Source organism: Rhea americana, unplaced genomic scaffold (assembly GCF_003343005.1).
Source record: "Rhea americana isolate MKP2758 unplaced genomic scaffold, rheAme1 scaffold_1, whole genome shotgun sequence".
Lineage (NCBI taxonomy): Eukaryota > Metazoa > Chordata > Aves > Rheiformes > Rheidae > Rhea > Rhea americana.
In genome coordinates, this window is record NW_028185038.1 from 2,129,871 (window position 1) to 2,154,672 (window position 24,802).

Genomic DNA, 24,802 nt, shown 5'->3' on the forward strand with positions numbered 1-24,802 from the left:
ATATTAATTATCTATATGTGTGTGTGTTGATATTGATACAYGGGAAAGCGTACATTCTAGGAAGAATCAAGTTTATCTTCTGTGAAAGCACAAGCAGAATAGATCTCTATGATCTATTCTACCTATCTTAAATTGCAAGAAAATCTGCAAAAATTATTTGCGGTTGGGAAAACTCTGGAAAGCAATGGAAAATTCAGTGTTTATTTTTTACATAGCAACCTAGTGTTATCAATCATATTCTTCAAACTACATCTAAACAATTTTACATTTATAACATAAAACATTGAAAGAACTTTCCAAAAGCTCAGCTTTGAAGTTTAAATATAAAATTTTAAATATGAATATTTAGATGTTTTTAAAGCATGCCAACCTGTTTTTCCTGGATCATCAGCACACACTTTACACTGGAAAGAATTTCTGATAAAATTGCGGAAGAAATATTTTAAAACACTACTTTGCTAAATAAACCAGGACTCTTCAGAGTATTTATAATATATATTTACCAACTATTTTAATTAAAATACATAACTCTCTAGTTAACTTGAAACTTATATTTCATTCTGGCCGCTTTATTACGATTTTGAAGTTTTCCGTATCACACTTGTGTATATTTTGGAAAACAAACATAAATAAAAGTGACAGAATAAACACTGATTAGAACATTTTGGAACATCATTAACATACACAATTTACATGGCATAAATCTGCTAACATCTGCAGTGATAAAAAAAACAAACATCTTTCACGCTATGAAGATGAAAACAATCTTTCTTTTCTTCATGTGGTACAATAAATAAAACAGTGTATTTCTTCTATTTCTCATTTAACAAGTCAGTGAATGACATTACAGTGTATTAGTATCGAACATTAATAGGGAGAAGTTGGAAATATGATGCTGAAAAGTTGAAGTAATCTGCTAACCCAGTACCTACAACGAGAAATTACTTCCATCAGACAGTAATTTAGTGGTCTGGAAGGCTCCAAGATAAATGACCTGGAATGCAGAATCACCTCCCTTAGTATTTGTCTCATTTCCTTATTTGCATCACCCAAACTGCACTTTAGAAATTTAAACAAAGAATGATACAGTAAAGCTGGGATAAAATATGCAGGTACGAACACTGAAATGTAGAAGGTTCTGAAGAAACTAAACATTGCTATTGAGTATCAGTGTTCCCATATTAAATCCTAGTTTATTTATATGCACAAAGTCAATGTTGTGGTTTGTTTATTTTTTTTTATGAAAATGATTTTGGAATCTAAACAAGAAAATAATAAAAATATAATCCTACTATTAATATATTTCAATTAATATTCACAATGTGCTTGTACAAAGGTGTGATAAGTAGTATCCATTTTAGCTCACTCAGAGCCTAAAAATGAAAGCTCAAGAAAATACGTAACTGTCAGATTTTTGTTTCAGTTGAACGATTTTATTCAACGTCTATTTATATGAATAAATCAAATATCGAAGTCTTTACTCAGGCTGAAGAAGGATGTATAGTCTTCCCCTACCAAGAATRGGGTATACAACATATTTAACAGTGAAGATTTGTGTTCTTACACATTTAATATGTCCATTTAAAGATTTTTAAAACAGATTGTTCGGACCCATTTCAAGTCTGTACAGGTTCATGCAAAGAAACGCTAAGCCTTTATAAATCTTCCTGCTTTGAAAAGTCCGACAGACAAACAAGTCTTGACACCCTCTTTAATCTGCTGTTCTTTATTCACATAGACTTACTGTGGCTGCAACCAATCATCAACAAGAGCTTTTTGCCTCTCTGTTTTTTTTCCCTTCTTGATGTCCTTTGCCCAAGGCATTCCTCTGCTTTACCAAAAAAAAAATCTTGTTTGTAATTTGGAAAATCTGAAACAAAACAAGGGCAAGAAGATATTTATTTTCAGGCTTTCAAAAACAACAGAGACAGTGTACCAAAACTGATCACTCAGCTTCAGCAGTCTGCAGCTAAATAGCTGGGAACTTCAGCTCCTGACCTTAGAAATCTAGTCCTGAAACTGAAAAAAACAGAGATGTCCTCCCAACCACATCTAGTTGGGCAGCTGCAGTTGTCACTGTCACAGTGGCAGCCACYGAGCTGGGTATCCCAGCAGACGCAGATTGCCTGTTTGTTGCGCTGTCTTCCCACCTCCCTCCTTCCTTCAGCTGAAGTCATCTCAGTTTGCTCCCTTCCCTGCAGTTATCTGTGTCCCAGTCGCTTCCTCCCAGCTATATCCTCTCCTCTACCCTCATTACCAAACCTCTCTCCTGTCATGTGTACATCCCACACCCTACCATGGAGCAAGCACTTCCCAGTTGAAGAACTGTTACTGTAAACCACGGTCACCTACAAAGTAAAGGTCTAGTCTCAGGTCACTCTGAAAGTCTCAGCTTACTGCTGTGCACCTTCTTCTTCTGAAAAACAACAAAAGGCCAAAAAAAGTTCTTTGTGACCACTTATTCTTTATCACCCAGGTCTTTCTCTTTAGAAGATAAGCTTTAAAATAGTATTTCAGATACATCACCTACTTTTCCAAGGACAGAAATGAAGTGTATACAAAAATAAATTTAAGGTAAATGTATCATTCTTTACATAAATTAATCTAACTAAGTCTAGTCCTAGGCTCTTAAAATTCTTGCTTAATTGCCTTTATTATAGTATATTACGTGACATATATGATACGCTCTGGGCTCCTATCTTAACAAGGACTTTTACTAAGATGATGATAATGTTGGATCCTTCATCTTTATTATGCGTAACTTTGAACTTTTTATGTCCAAAAATGTTAACAGTAGTGCAATCTATCTGAAATATGTCCTAGCAACTGAGACATGATAAAAAATATAGGCCACTCTTCAGCACTAGGTAAGAGAATGATGGCTTTACTGCACTTCAGTGGAAGTACAATAATAAACAAGGAAAATATAGAAAGCAAACAAAGTAGCAAAAAATACATTCTTTATGAAAGGAACTGTAGCTGTTAAACTTCTCAGATTGATTATGTATTTCTAGTTCTCCCTGAGTTCCTCATTCTCATCCTAATTTGAGCGATTTTGTTTCCACAGGACTGTAAAAGACAGATCATCCCCCCCTCATAAAGAGTAAACTGCTCTTGCAATCAAGTCAAGCCAAGTTAAGTCAAGTCAACTTGCACAGGCTCTTGAAGGGGTAGAGCTCCGGAAGAGCAGCAGTCTGTCAGACTGGGAAGCCCACTGGCTCGCTGCACCTTCTTTATCATCTAACAAAATCAGACTCAAATGATTAGCCTTGCACTTCATACACGGTAGATGAAAGCTCTCTGATTGACCTTATTAAGGCTGTCCTATCTTCAGAGTACTCAGAGTGTTAATGAGATTACTTATACTTAAAACGCTGTTCAAGATAAAGTGGTAAGGGAAATCTAGAGCAAGCCCTCAACTGAGAGCATCAGTAGGTGTTTATGGACCAATAACCATCTCATTTGAAATTTGTCTGGAAGATGAAATCTTTCAGCTGGCAGATGATACTATAGGATTTGTATTTACCATACCTTGAAGTATTGAATACACAATGTAGAAAATGTTGGACTTACATCCTGAGATCACTCATTAGTTGCCTGCAGAGTATTCACTTACCAGCTTGAGGAGACATGGGATAGTTGATATCATTGTTATATTGTTCTCAGGAAGATTCAAGAAAGATGGCAATGACTATTGTTATTAAGGAATAAACTGTAAACATTGTATCATTGTACAATCAATCACTGTAATCAATCAATAAATAACAATGGTGATTTGATTTAGATGTCTTGGTGAAGATGAAATGATATCCTATTAAATAAGACCTTTTTCCAAGGGATATTGGCATTAACAGGCTCTAAGACCTCAGTATCAATAATTTTCATTTCTAAGAAGAAAACATTATCTTCTTAAYCTCTATTTTATGTCTCCTAACTAACTTGTTCTGGGAGAAAAATGACACCAACTTGTTGTCATTTGGCTTTTACATGTTCACCCAAACAGATAGAACCTAAGCAAGATTTTGGTAGCCAGAATCTGTGTGCTTTATAAATGAAAGGCTCAGCTTTTCAGTGGGTCTTCAGCTTCAAAGTCCATCATCCTGTCAAAGATGATTAGAACGTAGGTTTCTAGGTTTCTAAGGCACAGAGAGAACTGAACTTATTGTGACCTCTGAAAAACAAAGCACATTCAACAAAAGCTGAAACTGCTTCTTGACCCAGYAGGGCCTCTGAATGCAGGACAACATTTTAATCTTCATAGTTTACTTTTAAAAAAGTTACAATTGTAAAGGTGGGAAACAGTTCACCAAACTCTGCCACTTAGTTTTTGCTTGTGTCTGCTATCCCTCTATAGTATACGAAGAGAGTCAGGTACATCCACAAGGTTATTCATCCCATTTATCTTCAACCTGTCTCTCTTCATGTTCTGTAAAGGGAGCACAGATAAGCTAGAAATTAATCTCATCCTATCAATTYGGTCTACCAGCACTTTTCCTGAGCAGGAACTTCACGAGATAGAGTCTACTGTATGTTGCTGTAACTAGAATCACATTAAATAAAAAGGGGAGAGGCTACTTACTTTACCCTAAAATATGTATATAAAAAAGACACACTCCTATGAAAAATTCCCATGAAGGTTCTCCTCAGACCTTTGTTTTACTTCTCTACGAGGTAAAGGATGTCAGTATACAAAATGAAAATATGGACTCTGCTCTCAGAAATCATTGATTCATACATCCCCATGATCTGTTGCCTCCATGATCATAAGCATAAAGGTGTCCCCRCTCTGCCCTAGCTACAGTCTTCCCSAACACTTTTTACACATTTCAATTCTACTGGAGCTTTCTAAAGAATAGTCCACATTTCATTTCAATTCTACTGGAGATTTCTAAAGAATAGTCTATCCCTGGACATACATGAAGTCTGCTCACAAAATGCTGAACAAAACAATCAATCAAAGCAGTCTAAGATTTTCCAGGAAACTTTCAAGRTGTTCTGGGAAACTTTGAAGAGAGGGTTGGTATGCATGAAGAGTTTAGTAATAATGTATTTTGCTTCTACCTARGCTCTCTCCACTCAGTTCCTTCTCCTGTCACCATGAATCTTCTCCCTGGAACCAGGAAACGATCCCATTCCATGATGACAATTATGGCATAAGAGCTATGTGAAGATTTCTGGAGCTAAGAGTGATGCTGGAGCTAAGAGAGATGCTGGACCAAAAAATTTTCTACTGAAGTATAAACTACAGGCAATGCTACAAGCACAGACATTACTTCTATTCTGCAGGTTTGTTAATAGTTTTTGCTCTGGGATCTTATTCTTCCTTCTTTTATTGGCTGCTAATGAAATACTGGGTTTGGAAGGGATTTCTCCAGAAATCATAGTACCCAAAGATAGCATCAGCAAAAGCAGAAATATAACCTGTCAGCTTCTTTCAGCACTGATAATAAGCCACTTCAGAATAACCTGCTTGAAAATAATTTGTGAGCAATATTATCTCTGTCTCACAATATGTGCTTTTACAGAACTCTTTTTTATTTTCATGGATGTTGATCGTTTATTGAAAAGGTTAAAGTTCTACTAGGTTTGATTACTCAGCAGTAAGAGACCTTTTCATATACATACTAAGGAAAAAAAATGATAATGATAATAATCAGAACATAACCAAATGCAGAGAACTTGAAAGAGTACTAAATCTGTCACTTCAATTTGGTCATTGATGCTAAGTGGTGAAGTCCTTAGATTTTTCTTACATAATACAGTAAAGTCAGTACAAAAGAGTGCAGTATGACGAAGTTTACATACTCAGTGCCGGCCAACAGAATGTTACTGAAATAAACTCTACAAATTCTGCTCTTCCATATCTAGTGAGACTCAGAGGAAACCTCACCACCTGCTACCAGCAAATAAGGTACGTAAGTGGGTTTTTAACCTTTTCTCAAGGAAAAGGAATAACTGAAGAGAAAATATTTTTCAGTAATTGTTACTTGGTGATCTCACTGCCTTCAGATTTGCTTGAAACTTGCTTCCACATTGAGGAGAAAAAAGCATATGAAGTTGATGTGTTAGCTCACTTCTGCTCCTTTTGCTGACTGCCCTAGAAGAGATGAGCACTGTGGACAGCATATAAAGGTCAAGCTGCCTGCGGCTGGACCACAGAGCTATGCCAGACCTGGCTGTGGAGGAGCAGAGGCTGGCTACTGAGCCTGTAACGTCTACAAAAGATGCCTTCAAGCATAAAGATATGTGCTTACAAGTGGGCAGAGGTCTATATTCCTGATATAAGAATTGTCTAGCTCTGCATTCGTAAGTCGGCACTAAAATCATTAAAAAGGAAATCACATCTTATGAGAGATGTTATCTGGGAACATTCTACTCCGTGAAAGTAGAATTACAGGGCTATTCTTGAACTAACATATAGAAACTCGTTCCAATTTTATTAATGCGGCATGCTGACAATTTCAAAGCTGTACCAAGATTCTTATTTGATGCTGTAGTCAATACAGTACAGTTATGTCTTCAGTCTTGTTGATGCCAGCAAAAATTTTACAAACTATACATGATTTATGAGTAGTCTGTGCCCAGAGTAAGGCCTCATAAAAAAATGTAGGAGATATTTATAATACCTTTGTGAGCTCCATTATGCCTTTTCAGTGGATCATTCCACCAGCAAAGCTGTGACAACTTTGGACTTGAAAAGCATGTGATACTTGTAAAATCAGTCCATAAAAATCAATCTGAAAATATCAACAATAACACACATTAAGTTCACTATTCTACATTTTTAATCTGTTTTCTGATGTTTAATAGGCTCTTTTCAAGTTATTAACTTTTTGAGCCTGTAAATCACTTTCAACTAAATTTGATAGAGACCGCAGAATTAGTAATTCCCTGAAAGTTTGAAAGTTTGGCATCAGGGCAGAATAAACAAATTACTAACGATTAATTAAYGCTTACTAAAGGTCCTGCTGAGGGAAGAATTGCAGCTGGAAGGTCAGTCAGCATATATAGCCAGCACAAATCAGTGTTCACACAACCAGAAGGTCAAATATGATAAGTAGGATATCTGATAGTACTTCCTAGCTGGGAAGAAGCACATGATATAGCAGTGAGGGGAAGGAGAGGACACACGAGGGACTAGATACATTTTCAGGTTCTGAGAAGGACTGAGACTCTCGGRGTTTTGGGTGGCACTGAGGAAAACTAGTTGGGATTGCAGGCGATAAAGAACATGACTTCATTAGTCCCACTGTTCACAGAACAATTTTACAACTAAAATCACATATTTGAATTTGTAATGTATAATACAATACATAACAAATTATTTTTACATCTGGTAACTGCAAATAAGTAATTTTTTTCAGCCAGATTATATGATTTTGGTTAAGCTTTACAACATCGCAATGAAGATTTCCTTGAAAAGTCACATAAACCTTGATGTGCAGATATTTTACTCTTTACAACYTAGCTATAATACTCTTCTAAGCTATAGTGCCAAGTTTTTATGCAATGCTTGGTTTCATGGCAGAATTCTTTGTATGAATACAGACATTTCTATGGCAGATGTTTTGTGCATATCTATTTTTTGTTTGTTTTCCTTTTAAAAACTGTGTTATTTTTATGCAAATTCCTGATAGTTCAGCAATTTTATTAGAAGCTGACAAATGTGCTCAGTATTGTATCTTCTAACAGGAATAACACTCAAACATAAACTGCCTTGTCAGCAACTCCTGCMACACTTTAGGAAACACTCCAAAATTTTTTGTTTCATTTTAAAGCTCATTAATTTGACACACTTAGTATATATATGCAATATAATACACTTCATTCCTAGCCTTCATTGAGATGTCTACATTGCAGGGAATATGATTTAGTCAGTTTCCTTCACTTCCTTTAAGCTAATAATTAAAGAGACAATATATCTATCCATTTATTAGAATCTGATTTTATTTGTTCAATCCAAAACAAGTACATGTTAGACACAAAATTACAGTCAGGAAGTTTTGGTCCATTTTTTGTTTGATTTTCCTAAATGAAAAATAAATTGTGACTTCTATGATATGGAATGGGACTGGTTTTGTGTATTGCTAAGTATATTTTTTGGTCTCACTATAGCCAACCGACAACATATCAGAAGAGCATGACCATTTGAATAATGCAGGTAGAGACATTTTCACACTCTCTTGAGTAGAGTAGCTGGATAGTATGCTGCCAAAGTACTCTTGGTCTGACTCAGTGGTATCATTACAAACACCTGACAGGGAGCTTATATTCTTACCACTTTTGAAGAAGGATGAAGTGATTAATGATGGAGATGACAGAAAAACAGTTCAAAAAAGCATGTATTTTGTAATTAGAGGACCTAATAGCTAGCATTACTACATATGAAGATAAATTCATTCATGATGTAATTCCATTTATTTCAGTGGAATTAGTTATACCAAGGATGAGAAGAATAAGACAGCAGTTCACAAAGGAATAAAAGGGATGAAAGGAATTATGCTTAATATAATAAAACCTACTGAAAACAGGATGACTTCCATACCTTAACAGTGCAAGTATATGCTTAACCCAAAGAATAAATGAAATGGAGGTGAAAGAAAGGCYGTCCTCCTCCAGGTCAAATTGTTCCATGGAGTGACAGCACCATGTGATGATTTGACATAAAAAAAAAGACGTAAAATGTGGCTATAAAACTAAACCTAGTCATTAAATTTAAATGTTTGGAATTTGCTTCCCACAAATGCTTTTTGCAACACTTCCCAGTTCTGCACTAAACACATGACCCCATCTCTATATATGTAAGTCTGATGCTCTGGATTGCCTGTGGTAGCCTGGATATGCCAGAGCCTGGGTGCCATTTTACTAATGACTCCAAGAACTTTTCTTCCATAAATAGCAACTTACTGTTGACAAATTTCAATAGTCTGAGAAGAAAGTCCTTTAATAGTTATTTGACAAACAACACAAATAATGACGCAGCCTGCCTAAATCCTTAGGTTAGGACATAAGCATCTAAACCTGCAGAATCCAATCCAAAGATTGGATTACCATGTCTTTATGGACTTAAATTTACTAGGTATTTCAAATTAGTTTGAATTTTAAATTTTAATGAAATTCTAAATTCTTCATACTTAGATGCATACTTAGAAGTGAGTTTTCTGAGATGGACACTTAAAGCCCCTCTGTTATCCCCCAGATTTAGACAAACCAGAATATGAACCACTAAGCCACTAGGAGAAGTCAGAAAACATATGGTTCTACCCGTGGGTAACTAAAGATGATGACAATAGGCCCATTCATCTTTTGCCTAATTTTAAACTAATGATTAGACCATACATCTAAGAGGCAGGAAACCGAGGCTTTATGGCCTAATTAGAGGAAAGGGGATTGAATCTCTAGCTCCTACATCCCAGGAAAATGCCATGATCACCAGGCAAATGACCTGAATCCGACTACTTTTCACTCTTCTTCCAAAAGCTAAGCCACTGTGCAGGAAGGAATACAAATCATGAATCATGATGGAGAGCAGACAGGATAGARGCTGCCCAAGCTGAGTAGATAAGACACTCAAAGGGGATTAAAACAGAGGCTACAGACTTATCTTGCTGAAACATATATACACTTTTAAATTGTCATTGGATGAAAACTAGCCTGAAGAGATTTGAACTGTCTTCTAGAGATACCTGAGTTGTCTGTATAGCCACTGGAAAGAGAAAATTCAATGTCCTGATGAAGATCTAGATAGCACTTACCTCTCTGTTTGGATAGCAAAGTTGGGCACATTGGCTCATGCCCTAGGCTCAGACACTTAGATTGTGCCTAATTATGAATTCAAGTCAAATTAACAAATTCAGAAATAAATCTGATCACAAAATTGGTGTTTTTGTCGAAGTCCTAGATGTGTCAATCTCACAGGCCAAGTGAACTCATGAAAATGACTTGTACCTGATTCTTTCCCAAACTAGAACAATACGTCCCCCACCGCAGCATGTTACACAAAGAATGTTCCCCTTTCACCCAAAGTAGCCCTGCACATTTCTTAGCTACAGAAATCTCTTATCCTGTGATGTGAGGTAGTACCATACCTTAAGACATGACCAAATGCATCTCCAGTTGTATTACCCACTTCATGTGTAAGATAAGAAATTACTCCAGAGGTCTGCAAAATACTACCCCCAATAAAATATATCAGTGAGTCAGTATAACAAACATCATCATTCATCCTCGTCCTATCCAGTCCAAGTATCTTCAGAGGGGTGACTATCTCCTTTAAGGACTGTCTAGAGGGACATAGATTCAGAAGGCTACCTGATACTGTTATGAGAACTATGTATCAGTTTCTTCGTGACCCCTAAAACTTTTACATATATGAYATTTCAATTCTTATAGAATATCACATTATTTTTTATTTGGAACAATTACAAGAAATACTCTCTAGGAGTAAAACTACACTAAACAGAGATTCTCAAGATTTCATGGAGAAAGAGTGAGGTAAAAAATAAAAGGAATAGAAAAGAAAAGTACTCASAGATCTGGTCTATGTGGAGATTTATTGATTCTCGCATTATTTCAAAACAGTCAGTTAGCTTTTTGTTATTGTTAATGACTTCAGCTGCATAGGAAGGGAGCTCTTTCTGCCTTTTGGGAACATCTTCCACATACTCTCTGTGTATTGTTTCCTGTACTTTCGTGGAGATAACTTCATTTTTTTTTTTTTTTTTTTTAAGGTTAGACTCTGAGCATTTTTTACTGCTCCACTTTCTGTAGACTTTCTGTGATCATATAGTCATTCTACTGAAGACTGAATTCTGACTACAGGACGGATAGGACTGACTTAATACTGAAAAGAACCCTAACCATCCATACTTTCTCAGTCTAAAGTATTACTCCATGGTATAATATAGTATCAAGTTTTTGTGACCAGACTGCTGCCTGGTTGAATGGACAACTAATCACTATGAGAAAGACTAAGTCTGTCTGATGACTCAGAGCTGTCTCAGATACTCAGAACAGCACAGCCTTTCCCCTCATAAGGTACCACAAGCAATCTCACAATAGCTTTTACAAGACCTTTAAAAAAATCAAAAAAATTACAGTTGGTTAGACCAAGAGACCAATCAGTTCATGTGTTTTCTATCTTAACAAAACAAGACTGATGCCCAGAGTACACTTTCTAGGTCTTTGACCAAGCTAGCTTTGAACTGAAATACCGTTGGAATTTCCAGCTCTGAGAAACTATTCCACAGCTCCACAGCTTGAATTGCTTTTTTTTTTTCCCTCTAAATTTTTATTTATCCACATTTTTGTCTCTRCAGGTAACCTGATATGCTTCCTCTTTCTCTATGATGTTATTATCTTGACTCAGGCATAAATTGTTACTCACTTCATCTTTAGCTCCCCTGTTAGCCACCATTTTGGTCAGTTCAACAAATTTTGTGCTTTTTTTTCTTACATGTGTTGATTGCTTTCTCTGATTTTCCTCTGGGACTGGGATGTGCTTTTACATATACACGGGAGCTATCATCACTTTAACTTCTTTTGGGATTTTTTTCATTATTTTTCAATTCTTACAGATATCCTTCTTTGAAATTCCACTTAAGTCTTAACTTAGATTTTAGTTGCCAAACTTCTAGAGAGTGATGAGTGATTCTGACTATGCACCCAAGGCACCTAAATTCAAATAAAAAAATATTTGGGGGAGATGACACAGGATACTAAATCTCATGAAGACCTGAGTAGGAGTTCCTGAGATATTCAAAAATGTTTTGGTTTGAGAAGCAAAGGGACTAACCTCAAATACTATCTGAGATGAGTGCATCAGAACCAAAAATCTGCCAAAGTAGTCAGGGGATCCCTATCTGCTATAAATACCTACAGCATGCCTAAGTCACCAGGGCAGAACTGAATTCAGCACAAAAACATGACCAGAAGGGAGGAGTCCCTCCCCCAGGGTCAACATATTTATAATTCATTTAAAACAATGCATAAGCAGCAGTTGGATCAGTACTCAGTGCTTCCTGCTCCCTCAGAGGAGATCCCTTCTTTCTATTCCTTTCCCTTCTGATTCCTTTCTATTTATTTCCTCCTTCTGGATCCATTCATTTCTTTCTGCATAGGAGTTTCTAAAAGAAGGACTGCAAAGAAGCCTGATCTGGGATACACTGGCAGGCAGTATGATTTACAGAGAAGCGTCACAACCCGCTCTAGCTGCCCTGTAAAGATACTTGGTGAATGTCCTTATCTTGCTTCCTTGGTGTCTGTGGAGTAGATAGACATCTCAGGTACTAGAGAAAGTACTAAAGAAAAGTAGTTAAAATAATGGGCATATGCACTTTCCTCCCTAAGTGCATCATCTGTAAGTTTGACACCTACCATAAGATTTCAGGTTTTGCTTATTTGCATTAGACATCCAAATCTTACAGCTCAGTTAAACCCTCTGTAGATCTCAGCTAACTTCTTTTTAGCTACACAAGAAAATTAAATACCTAATTTTCACTGATGACTAGGCTCTTCCCCTCCCCTTCCCCCCCCCCCCCCCCGCCACTACCTTATTTTCATGATTCACTGGTCAGAACTGGCTCTTTGCTAGCTGTCTTCAGCTGCATTATCACATGTCCAGCTAGATCTAAGAATGTTCCTCGAAGACAGTCTTTTACCATAGGAACACCCTATTCATATCTCTGAGTTTTATGTGACATCCAAATTTTCATACTCTAAACAGAGATGTCCAATATCCATCAGTAGAAATAAATATTTATTCAGAAATCAATCGGACACCATGTTATTCACATAGGGACTGCATTATAGTTCAAAAATATAATGTCTGTGTTTATATATACTTTAAAGCAAATGAGGAATAGTGGACCAGTACAAGAGAGCAGAGAAGCTATCTTTAACGTCTCCACTCTAGAATAGCACAGCATCCCCCAGAGTTTAGGATATGGGCTTTCAAATATCTTAGAGTATATCCCCCCCAAATAAGGGTAGGGGACATTAAGGTATTCCCTATGAAGGAAAGGAATGCTTTACACCTCAGAGACAACTTTTATAATTCTTCACTAAGTGGAAATGGGGAAGCACGGTGGTGTTAGCTGAAAGAACTAACTAGATACCCAGCAGCACTTGCCGATGGCCCAGCAGGCATTGGAAYTATGTAGATAAAGGTGCACATATCCCATCAGCTTTGGCCCAAGATAATTTGAACTGCTCTGTATCTGAGTTGTTTCAGTCCTGTTCGACTSCCTCTTCCACCTAAACTATGTATTCCCATCCCTTCCTTGAGGCAGCATTTGTACTTGTGCAAGTCTGGAGGACTGTATTCAGGATYTGATGTGGCTGAAAACTAACCCGGCAAAAACAGTGACTCTTGTTTGGCATTCSCAGGCAGTTCCAAAAGCACTTAGTGTCTACCCATAAGAGAAGTCAGGCATGTATAGCTGGGGGGGGGAGGGGAAGTGAGGACGGGTCTGGGGCAGTCTGGAATTACATGGATTTAGGCTACCGTGAAGCTGCACTTTTAGTTGAAACAAAGGTCCAATTCCTCTATATCTTGCTGCTTTGTTTTCCTGTCCCACCCTCGTTGCCTGGTTTTATTTGGATCAAGTATCAGCTAGTCTTATTCACTTCCAACCTTCTGTCTCAATCATGTAATGAGATGGCTCATGTCTAATGAAACACAAGTCTCACCACGGTATTATCATGTTACAGTAACTCTGCAAGTCGAACTGCCTTCCTGCATACCCTAGATGTTTATATGCATGTGAACAGGAAAAGTAGATGAGAACAAACTCTCACAGGTAGGAGCTAACTAGATTGATAAACAGCCAACATTATCCTTGAGGTCTGCTCCCAGGGTAAAGAAACTTGTGTGCTGACATAATGCTGCTAAGTATCAGAGCGATATTCCAGATGTTTAATGAAAATGTAGCAGGAGAATATAGAAAAACACAAATGTCTGTTATGTGCCTGCTTTCCACATATTTTYAATATCACTTAAGGACTTAATATCTTTTATGCTTTTGAAAACATTTCTAATAAACTAAAATTATACCTTTCTCAAATCTGTCACTTCCTGRGCCACCTTGACCTACATCAATGCAGTTTTTTTAAACTATTATTATGTGTGGTTTAAAGCTCCTCAACTTCAGTCAGTTTCTTGTTGAAATGACAGTTTCCAATGGGATAGGCATTCCTGAATAAATTTTCAAGAGTGATTTTAAAAAATAATGCATCAAAAGAACTATCAAAATTCCTGTACTATCACATCTATTTCATGTTCTTTATTCATTGACTGTTTTGTTCAGTCCAAGAATTATAGCTTGTTTTGCATGACTTAACAGAACATTTTGAGGGCATTCTCAAGAAAGAAATATTTCAAAATAGATATATATGTGTAACAGATTCATCTTCTAACATTTGTACCATGAATATTCACACTGTGAGAAATTGATGTATAATATTTTTAGTATCATTTTAAATTCTTGATGTTAATATGACACACCAGTTTGCAGCCGTCATTGTTTCCCACTAAATGCCCATCAAAAACCATGAGTATATAACTATACACTCTTTGATTTATAGTGTCAAAAAGAAAATCCCACAAGTTTATTTCTGTTCTTGTAGTTGCAATATTTTTTTTCCTGCTCTATACTTAAAGATTAAGAAAGAAACTTTACAGGCTATATAAAAATATACAATGAAGAAAATCTGAGATCTCTGATCTTTTGTCATTGTTGATTGATCTGAACTATAAATTGGGGACAATGTTTTCCGCTTAGTCTTTTATCTTGAATTTTAAGGTAGCTACTACGTCCATGCCCAAAAAATACTGAATTGGAAACTAGTGGATTAAAACCTCTGATACACTAGCTGTGGACAATGTGAGAAAATAGTATCCAAAAAAAAAAAAAACCACACAGAACTATTTCTCAAATTCTGTGTTGAAGCTTTCCCATTTTTTCTCCCCAGTTGCATTATCAAAATCAGATTTTTCTTCCATATATCCAACATATCCTACAGTCCTCTCCAGTTCATCTACATGGCAGAGAGCATCTTCTGAATCAACTTTTAAAAAACAGTCTGTTAGGTTACTCACAATGAATCAAGAACTTGCAGAGTATTCTTCAGGTTTGTTTTCCCAAATAGTCTCTTTTTGCAATCACTTATTAAATTAAAATTTATGTTCTCATATTCATACAAGAAATTAGAACTTTCAGACAAATGTCAATCTATCACAAATCATACCAAACCACTTTAGGAGTGGCAGGAGTGGGCAACACTGCATGAAACTGCCAGGTTTAGCGGACGAGGAATGGGATTTAGTGGCTTAACATAGCCATCCTGTGACCTAGCGTATCCTGCGTGGCCCTCAGCTGCTGTGCTACAAAATCACAGAACCAAAGAAGGTGACTGGAGGGTGCTTCTGGAGATCACCTAGTCCAACCCCTTGCTCAGGCAAGGTTGCCCATAGCAGAGTGCCCAGGACCATGTCCAGACAGGTTTTGAATATCTCCCAGGTTCTGAATATCTCCACAACATCTGTGGACAATCTGTTCCAGTGTTCAATCACCTTCACAGTAAAGAAGCGATTTCTTTTCTTTTAAGCTTGTCTCAAATTGTTACACTTATCTAAAACAAGGGTTAGAAACACGGCTTTTTACCTCGCAGAGATGTAAGACATCCAACACAAATGTAACTTGCTTGAAAATTAACAGAAGGAAATCCACTCCCWGTACTAGAATGATGACCTATATGTAAATGATGACACGACTGTACAGAGTTAAAGCAAAGGAAACTCTGTTCACAGCACAGACATTTCTTGAAAGCCATGGAATAAATAATTAGTTGAATCTAATTGCCAGTGATACAAATCTACAGCATGTACAATAGAACACATGGATGTGACATATCAAGAATAGATATTTTCACTTATAATACAAAACTCAACGCTAGCACTATTAGGAGGAATATCAAATTAATCAAAAATATTATTATAAGGTTCAGTTAAATCATGTCTAGAGTTGATTCTGTAGATATGCAATTATTTCAGAATGAGAGGTTAATTATCAGTAATCTAGTTCTGGCAGTACATAAGTATGCTCAAATATGCAAATATCATGAGTTTTTAAACTTAACAATATCTACAGAAGAGATGTTCATGTCCTGCCCTTCCTCAACTTAGTGTATGAACRCATATTGTAGAACATATATAGGGAAGTTCACTCTAACTGCAGACGCATGCTGGGAAAGACCCTGGAGGAAAGAGAAAGAGAGAGCAGGAACTGACTATACATGTAGACCACACACCTTAAAGAACTCCTGTCACAGGTGCAATTTCAGGACCACCCTACCAAGACCTGTGTTATTCCTAGAGGCCTATGTTATACATAATGCTTGATGAAGCAATGCTCTCAGAGATTATGATTGTCTAGACAACTGACAGCAGATGTTAAGAACATAGACATTTTGTAGTAACATTAATGACTGCGACATTTCTTAAACTCGACTTCCAGCAAGAAATTCAGAATGAGCATGACCAACAATGGTCAGCAAGAGCATCAASCTGAGGAAATGATCTGTCTCACCACATAAGGGTGTCTTATAGAGCCCTGATACCTCTGCTACTGGTGAGAGCACCCCTCACAAGGCATCACGATGCCATTAGGATGAGGGCCACAAAGAGAAAAAAAAAAGAAGATTGAGAAGAGTTTGGACTTACTATTGTGTATATATACGGACAAGCATTCTGATCACTCAGCTTAAATACAGCTAAAGRTTCTGATCCCTGAACCATCTTGGCCATGAGTAATGGAAAATTCAGGATCATATTTTCCTGCTTGTTTCTTATGACAAATCTTTGGATCAGGATGAAGGGGTACACCAACTTTATGAAAAATACTCTCTGTACTCTTGGTCTGTATGTAGTATTCCTGCTACAGCTAGGTCAGTGAGGGAACTGGGTGGATGAACTGCTGATAAGTGGATCAAATGCATAATGTATCTGTTCCATAAACTGTCACTCCACATACAAAAGGGCATGTTTGCCATGACATGGCATGGCATGCCTGAATCATTCCACTGCTTTAATCTGGTAAAGGGTGAAGGTTTATTTGGGTGAGTATGATGTCCAAAAATGACACTGGGGGAACATCAACAAACTCCCCAAAACAGCTTAACCAAAAGAAATCAGTTGACCTTTGGTAATGTGAAATACACACCTAGAAATATTCAGATCAGGATATAGCAGAAGCTAAGTACAGGAATGCCAGAGTTATGTGAGTACCTAAAAACAACATAAATATCACTGACAAGAACATTTATAAATAACTATTTGTATTTTTAATTTACTTTGAATTTATAAACCTCTTAAAATATGAACTCAGGACTTCCAAATTCACTGGGCTAGGTAGTTAAGGAATGTTAATTTTATGTTTACTGCTGGGGAAACTGAGGCAGAGATGTTTAGTGACTTACCCAAGGCCACAGAGGAAGTCACTGTCAGAGCCGGGATTAGAGCTCAGGAGTTTCTGGCTCCCAGTCCCAAGCTCAGACCACTAGACCATGGCCTCAGGACATTTCCAGGTCTTCAGTCTAAAAGAAAGTAAATCCTCAAGTATGTTACAAATATGTAACATATGTATATATATATTTCTTTTTACTTTGAAAATTGAATGAAATAATATGAATGAGGACACATTGCTGGTAAATCGATGAAAAACAAGCTAGTATTTCTTATCTAATTTATCTTTATCATACAACTGTGTATGATAAAGATCTGCAGAAAAATCTTCATTTAAATTGCAGCCAATACAAACAACTATGGTATTTCTCAGAGTAAGGAACAAACTGCCTTTCCAACCCAGCCAGCGTGTCATTTATATTAATGGCAAGGAATGTTAAGTTGCTCTGTGTGTAAGTAAACTCTATTAAAGAAGTCACGTCCCTTGGTGAAGCTGGATCCTTAGTAAATTTTACTAGCTAAGCACTCAGCTCCATGTCAGAGTAATTACACCTTTTATCCACTGTGAGCTCTCTCTTAGCTTCTTCATTTCTTAATTTCCCACTTCAGCTAATTTAGCAGTAAAATCGCAAAGGTTTAGAAAGGTTAGCTACTGAGGAACTGGCGCATGAATGTTCTGTTAAGCTCCATGCATTGAAATCACATCATGTAGAAGAAGGAATTAATTAAGTAACAATTAGGTAGTGATGGATCATTGACAACATATATACACTCTGGTGCTAAAATTAATYTCCCCTGTAAAGCCAATACATTGTGTATCTTCTCATTTAGACACTGGCAAGTTTTGTACTTGAAATATAAAAGAGCAGCAATATCTGGGGGAGGGGGGAAAGACATATATTCTGGCACTATTGAAGCTACATACTTTTTGGAAAAATTTGAATAGCTTCCTTTTTAAAAATAATTGAATGAGTAAAAAGAACAGCAAAAGTAGAACAAATTTTTTTAAAGCAGGTGATTTCAAAATGACTGTAGGGACATTTGTTATATGAAAGTGCTTAGTATGTTCAAAGTGCTAACAATTGTGTAGTATTCGCTTGCTTTCTTCTCTTATAAGCATCTTCTTTTACAAGTTGCCATATTGTTTCCTTGTATTGACAGTCGACTGCTTAATATTTAGATTGGCAGTAAGCCCAGTCAATCCTCAGTTCTAAAAGGCTCTTAGCAGATGAAAAATCCTTGGTTCATTCACACCTTGTAGAAAGGATGACAGGGCAGAAGTGACATCCAGATCCATTTAGAGTTTACTTTGAGTCTGATTCTCCTTTGCCTTGCACCTTGTGTARTCATTTATAGCTGTGCAAAGTGAGCACAAAATGGATAAAAAAACACTGCTACTCATGTGAGGAGAGAATTCTGATTTGGTTGCATTATTTTCAGTGGTGATTACAAAAAGTGCCAGGCATTGAAAAAAATCTGGCTCTGCATAGAAAGTCTAAACAATTTTAACACAAAGCATAGAGTGGCAGCAAGCACTTTCCAAGCAACTTACGGAAATTGCGCTTACACTTTGGAGAAAAGGGTATTTTCATTTGCTGTTTGCTTGGCGTTTTCATAGAAAAAAACCATTAAATGTTGAACTCATTATGGAGAGAATCTTGTTTCTTCCTCTTTTTTTTTCTTTTTTTTTTTTGGCAGAAGCACGTTTAACTCTATGTCCTAAAGTATATTCTCACACAAAAAGTGACTCATTTCCTGGACAAGGTTTCCACCACTACTACCTTTTCATGTGCTACTTCTAATACCAATACTTAAAAGCTGTACTTCTACACAGACATCTGAAATGAATGTAAGAGTTGGTATCATCATGACAGCTGCTCCCAGTCCATCAGAGTTCAATACTGTTCTGCTTTTAGGAAGGTAGCAAATGATTTTCTTCAGCATATACCAAACAGTGATGTCTCCGCTACGTTATGTATCACCCCTATGATAATACAAGACCTGCTGCTAAGTATCTTCAAGGTACAAACTCGCATTTGCAGGAAAGGCCTGAAAATATTAGATTAACAACAGTGTGTCCAAATTGAAAGTTAACAAATTAAGAACCTCACTCTTCTATTACTAGAGATATGGTCAAGAATTATTTCAACTGAATATCAGACAATTAATGTGTAGTAATACACTTAATATATTTGGACATTAACTACCCCAAGGTTTCTGATCATTTTTCTGGCCCTTCCCAGGATACTGCTAATCCCTTCTGCTATACTTAGGTGCCAGCATTGGCCAGGCAGCTCGGCTGTGTTGCTTAGGAGAAGAAATAGAAGTTACTTGACTGCAACAGCAGCTGCTGACCTAAGAATACTGCTATAAGAAATTATGCCTCTTGGTATTTCTGTTTATTTGTTTGACGGTTKGTTTGTTTGTTTGTTTTTAAATGGGTTTTATCATAGGCATGCACTGCATAGGGTTAATAATGTAAGACACAGTTTTCCAAAATTTCCCTTACTCCTCAACCAAGCAGCCACAGACCAAACATACATTTCTGATTTTAGTAATAGTGTATATTACAGCTTGGGGTTGTTTCTTATTTTGTTGCCCCCTCTACACACCATCCTTCTGGATTCAGAGCTTCTTGAAACACTCTGAGTTGCTAGTTTGGCTTGACTGAAAAGCACTGTGTGTGTGTGTTCATGTGTCTGTATATGCGATACCAACTGTTGAAAGCTGCTTCAAGTTATATCATGGCTTACGATCAGAGCTGCTCTACAGCTGGCTCTTGGTYGAACCTCTCCTCACTGATGACAACCACATCTCCATGTAGGATAGAGTATGCTTAATAACATTGCACTTGCTATAGCCATAATCTTAACAAGATGGGACATGATTATGATTTTATTTATGTTAATCAAAATCATGAGTAATTCCGTTCATGTCAGTAGTAATAAAGGGCTACGCAAACAACTAAGAGTTCAAAATTGGGCTTCTGGTGTTAAACCCGAAAGGATATAAACTGAGTCTGGATCACTTTGTTAAAGATAGATACCGAAGCATAGATCTTCTGTTTGCTTACATTACTCAGTCATTAGCATAAACATCAAATAAAAAACTGTAAGGATCACTGGAAATGTGCCACAGTACACGAGTTTTCTGCTTTACCTTTAGTATAGAAAATACTGCGTTCATGAGATTTAAGACACTATTTTTGGTATGCCAAAGTGATCATAATATTAGGTCTCTTTGCCCTTGGAAGTTCCTGTTACTACTTCAAACATTTATTTTCTACCTTTGTTTTTATGTCACCATTACATAACTTGAATGAAAAAGATCTAAAGGTAAATAATATTTCAGTAACACCTCAAAGAGTGAGTTAATTCTGTAGTGCTGTCAATTCAGCAAATTATGTCTGACAAATGCAGGAGTATCAAAATAGTGATCACAATTCATGAAGTTTGTTTGTAGATATTTCATAATATATCACTAATCTTCTTTCATTTTTAAAAGTGAAAACATGCTAATTTTCCCAAATACAGGCATTCGAAAACAATGAAGGATTTGCATAGTGTCTATCTCCTGATTAGACAAAAAATTGTGCAGGGCATGATGCGCCTTAATTTACTCCTCACTAATAAGTATTTTTATGATAGAATGGCAAGTAGAGCTTAAGATGAGATATACTTGAAATTGCACTTATAGGATCAAGCTCCCTGTAAACCTAAAAAAAAAATTATAGTGAGAAAAATGTCATTTCAAGAGGTCTACCAAGCTCTCAGAATGTTGCTCTATTACACCTTTTCAGATCTTTTCCATTTTTTCAAGCCAAAGAATTATTGATGTTTGAGAACATATTCTAGAAATCTAGGCCTCAGAAACTATCACTGCCATATAYACTGTCAGCTTCATTACAATTTCTTCAAGTGAACCCAGGACACCGTATCAGATATTTGAAGGTTTTATCACCAAACTAGGACCAAAAGGAAGCTAAAAGAAGGACACTCTTATTATGTTTTCCATAGGCCTCACTCATTGTCTCATCGAAAGCTGTCTGTGAAACTTGCTTTTTCAGTATAGTGGGAATAGCAAAACTATTTCCTACCCAGTTCCTGATGAAAGCTTTCTTTTCACTATGCTGAACTGATGTGTTCAGTTTTATGCCCTACACTTCTCAGCATAAGAAAATTCTTGTACAATAAAGCAAAACCACAGAGTCTTCAGGCTCAATAGAAATGTTCTATAAACCACTAGTCTCTTTCAAGTAAACTTGTATATAATTCCCACTTTTAGCAACTGTGGGAACTATACATTTTTCTCATCTTTATGTTAGCACAGATATGTATTTCAATGAGCCTATTTGGGCATATAATTTAATTGTAAGGCATCAGACCTTACATATCTGTGCTGAAGCACAATTAAAAATCTCATTCTTTATTTTTCAGTAAACTACAGTGAAAGAGAAGCTGAAGTAATATAAAGACAAGTGGCCTACCGTGGTTGTCTTTATCCGTCCCCCTGGTTGTGTGCAGGTCCAGCCTGATTTATTGATTAGCAAATCACAGCCTTCTCCTTCTAAACATGGAAGCATTTCACACCACTGTTTTGTTTTGATAATTCTTGCTATGGAAGAAAAGAACAAGAACAGTTGGCAGAAGGGTTCACATTTCACTTATCTCTGAACACTTTCTTGTTAGAGTTGTCTATTTTCATCATCTGATAATGCAGCCATAGGTTATGATGTAGGCAGCCTGAGGCAATTTRCAAAATTATTTACAACACCTGCTGTGTCAAACAATTTCATAATAAAAATAGAACCTAAAAAACAWCAGCAAAACACAAGACAACCCTCTTGTAAGCAAAAAGAACATAAAAGTTACCTAATTTTCTAATTCCACKCCCCCTTATCGTTGAGGGTGCTAATAACTGAAGATTTACTGTTATTATTAATCACTATGATATCCAAAAGTGACTTAAACTGAGATCCATTGTGTTAGATCCTGTACAAACCTGAACAGACAGTTCTTATCCTAAAGAGTTTGCAGAGCAAATAGACATGAAAGACACCCTGGTGAGAGAAAAGCTACAATAAACACGGGAATGGCAGTGACTGTGGAACTGTGATCCTCAAAGCAGTAGGCATGGTTAGGGGCACGAATGAAGAATGTAAGAAGGACAAATATTAAAGAGGTAAAGGCTAAGAAATTGTGGGGAAGGAGAGAGTAAGCAGAGGGAAAAGACTGAAGCATAAACCTTATTACACTGTTATTACAGGGGAAAGGAAGTCGCCAGGCAGCTCCCTCACTGCAAGGCACCGTGATGCATGCTTTGTGGCTCTTGCTAGCACCTGGTGTCTCTGGCAAGCTGTTTCTGCAAAATCTCCTCAAGGTCACGTAGCAAGCAATCTTGGAACAACAAAGCTCTGACTGCATTAAACAAGGTGTAGAGGAGCTGTAGGCAAAGATTTTTTTTCTTCAGAGAGGGAAAGTGGGGGGGAAGGTAATTTTTTTGTGTGTGTCTGTGTTCCCCTCTGCAGTATCTGAGTTCCTTCTGGCAGAGTATCAAGCATTACGACTAATACCTAACATTTCATTATTCTTTCATTCTCTCTCTGTAGTCAAAAGTTTATGGTGGAGTGTTGAGTTTGGAATACATATACAGAGGTGCGCTCACTTGAATGGTATCATATGTTCATGCTAAATAAGGCTAAGGACCCCAAAACACTTTATCTTTTACTGAGACTAGAATGAGATAAGGTTCTTAGTGCATAGAAAATTGTCCTCAGTTCCTTCAGAGATGATCTCAATAGTCTTGGGCTTCACCTTGAGAAATCTCTCCCACCTTAATTCCTTCGTACATGTGCTCAAGCATAAAAGGGCAGAACAACTGAGATATTCCATATACGAGGACACAGACTGTCTTCCCCTATGGTGATGTGTGACACCATTCTCATGCAGCAGATCTTCAGCAAACACAAACCCAACAAAAAAAGAAACACAGGGGAAATGTTTAGAAAGATAAGTGTACAAGAAGCTTATGGTGCTCCAAATTAATTTTGGGTCCAAGGGGCTTAAAAGCAGGCCTTTTTAACCTGGTAGCAGTTCCAGCTGTCCCTGCTCACCTGAACGTGAGATTCAGCATCACTATTTCCCTGACTTCCTCTGTCTGAAACTACTTAAGAATACAATTCCCAATGCTACTAGAACATGGCAACAAATAGAACTATAATTTAAAGTCTTTTAATAAAATCCATTCCAATATTTTGATGTGAACAACTTGCGTCCTCAGTCCCAGTACAATTGCTGGTGAGCTCTAGCAACATAATGAACACTGATTTATTTCAGTGAAAGCTCAATCTGAAATTCATATTAAGATTTTCATTATAAAAAATACTTTAGCTCCCAAACCTCTAYATAAGAATTGGCACTGATCATTAGGCAATTTATACCACTGAAGGAATTACTCCCAAACAATTTTCATAGCCACAAWTTTTTTTGAAGAAGATTCACAAAGTTTTTATAGCACATATTATAAATAAATCTGGATTGTGCTTGGGGTCCATAGGCACTACTCTACCAAGAACTGGATCATAGCAGTTTTCAAGGGTAAAATCTCCTATGTAACAGCTAATAGTCTCATTCTTCCTGAGGAAAGGCATGCATCCAGTTACGTGCTTTACTGAAAAAGCTCAGTAAAYTAACAACAAAACTCACCCATCTGCATTCACACATTTTGCAATTCACATATCAAAATGGCTGTTTCTGTCAACATCTCAACAATATGAAGAATCACTGAAARACTGAATAGTCAGTTAAACTCCAAAATACATATTAGATTGCCTCTACTGTCTCCAGTGGCAGGTTTTCCTGGAAATATAATTTTAACTAATCTTTAAAAAATATTTCTCTTTTCTGTGAACTACTCTTAGTATTTGCTTGGTTGCTTCCTCAGAATGGATCTATCCGTTATATCACAAATATATGGAGTCCTTGCTCAGGGTATTGGCTATATCCACACAAATTTAGGACATCAAGAGAATTTTACRGAACACAACATTTTAAACATTTCTGTGTTAAATGCACAGACAAACTTAGGCCCTGAGAATTCAAACATCTTATTGTTGCATGGTGGGGGAGTGAGGGAGGAGGGGAACCTACTCAGTTCATCTGGTTTAAAGTAAATCAAGATCAAAATGGTTTATTAATTTATTAATGCTAGGCAATCAGTGAATTATACATTCAGGATCAATATGAATAGCACTAAACGCTAACCACAGTACTTGGCACCCGCACAATGTTAACTTGTAAATTCCTAAACATTCCTCCATAACTAATCCACCCCCGCACACAC

The 24,802-nt window shown here is 36.8% G+C and overlaps 1 protein-coding gene across 2 annotated transcripts in view; it reads right to left on the reverse strand.

Annotated features, from left to right (window-relative positions):
- Positions 1-24,802, reverse strand: part of TAFA5 (TAFA chemokine like family member 5) — a 311,899-nt gene that overhangs the window by 58,713 nt on the left and 228,384 nt on the right. For both annotated transcript variants that reach the window (XR_014898386.1, XM_085326287.1), the window contains exon 3: positions 21,948-22,075. Coding sequence is in view for 1 of the 2 variants with exons in the window: in XM_085326287.1 (XP_085182413.1) it covers positions 21,948-22,075 (128 nt within the window). In the remaining variant the exon portion in view is untranslated. The remainder of the gene's footprint in view (positions 1-21,947; positions 22,076-24,802) is intronic.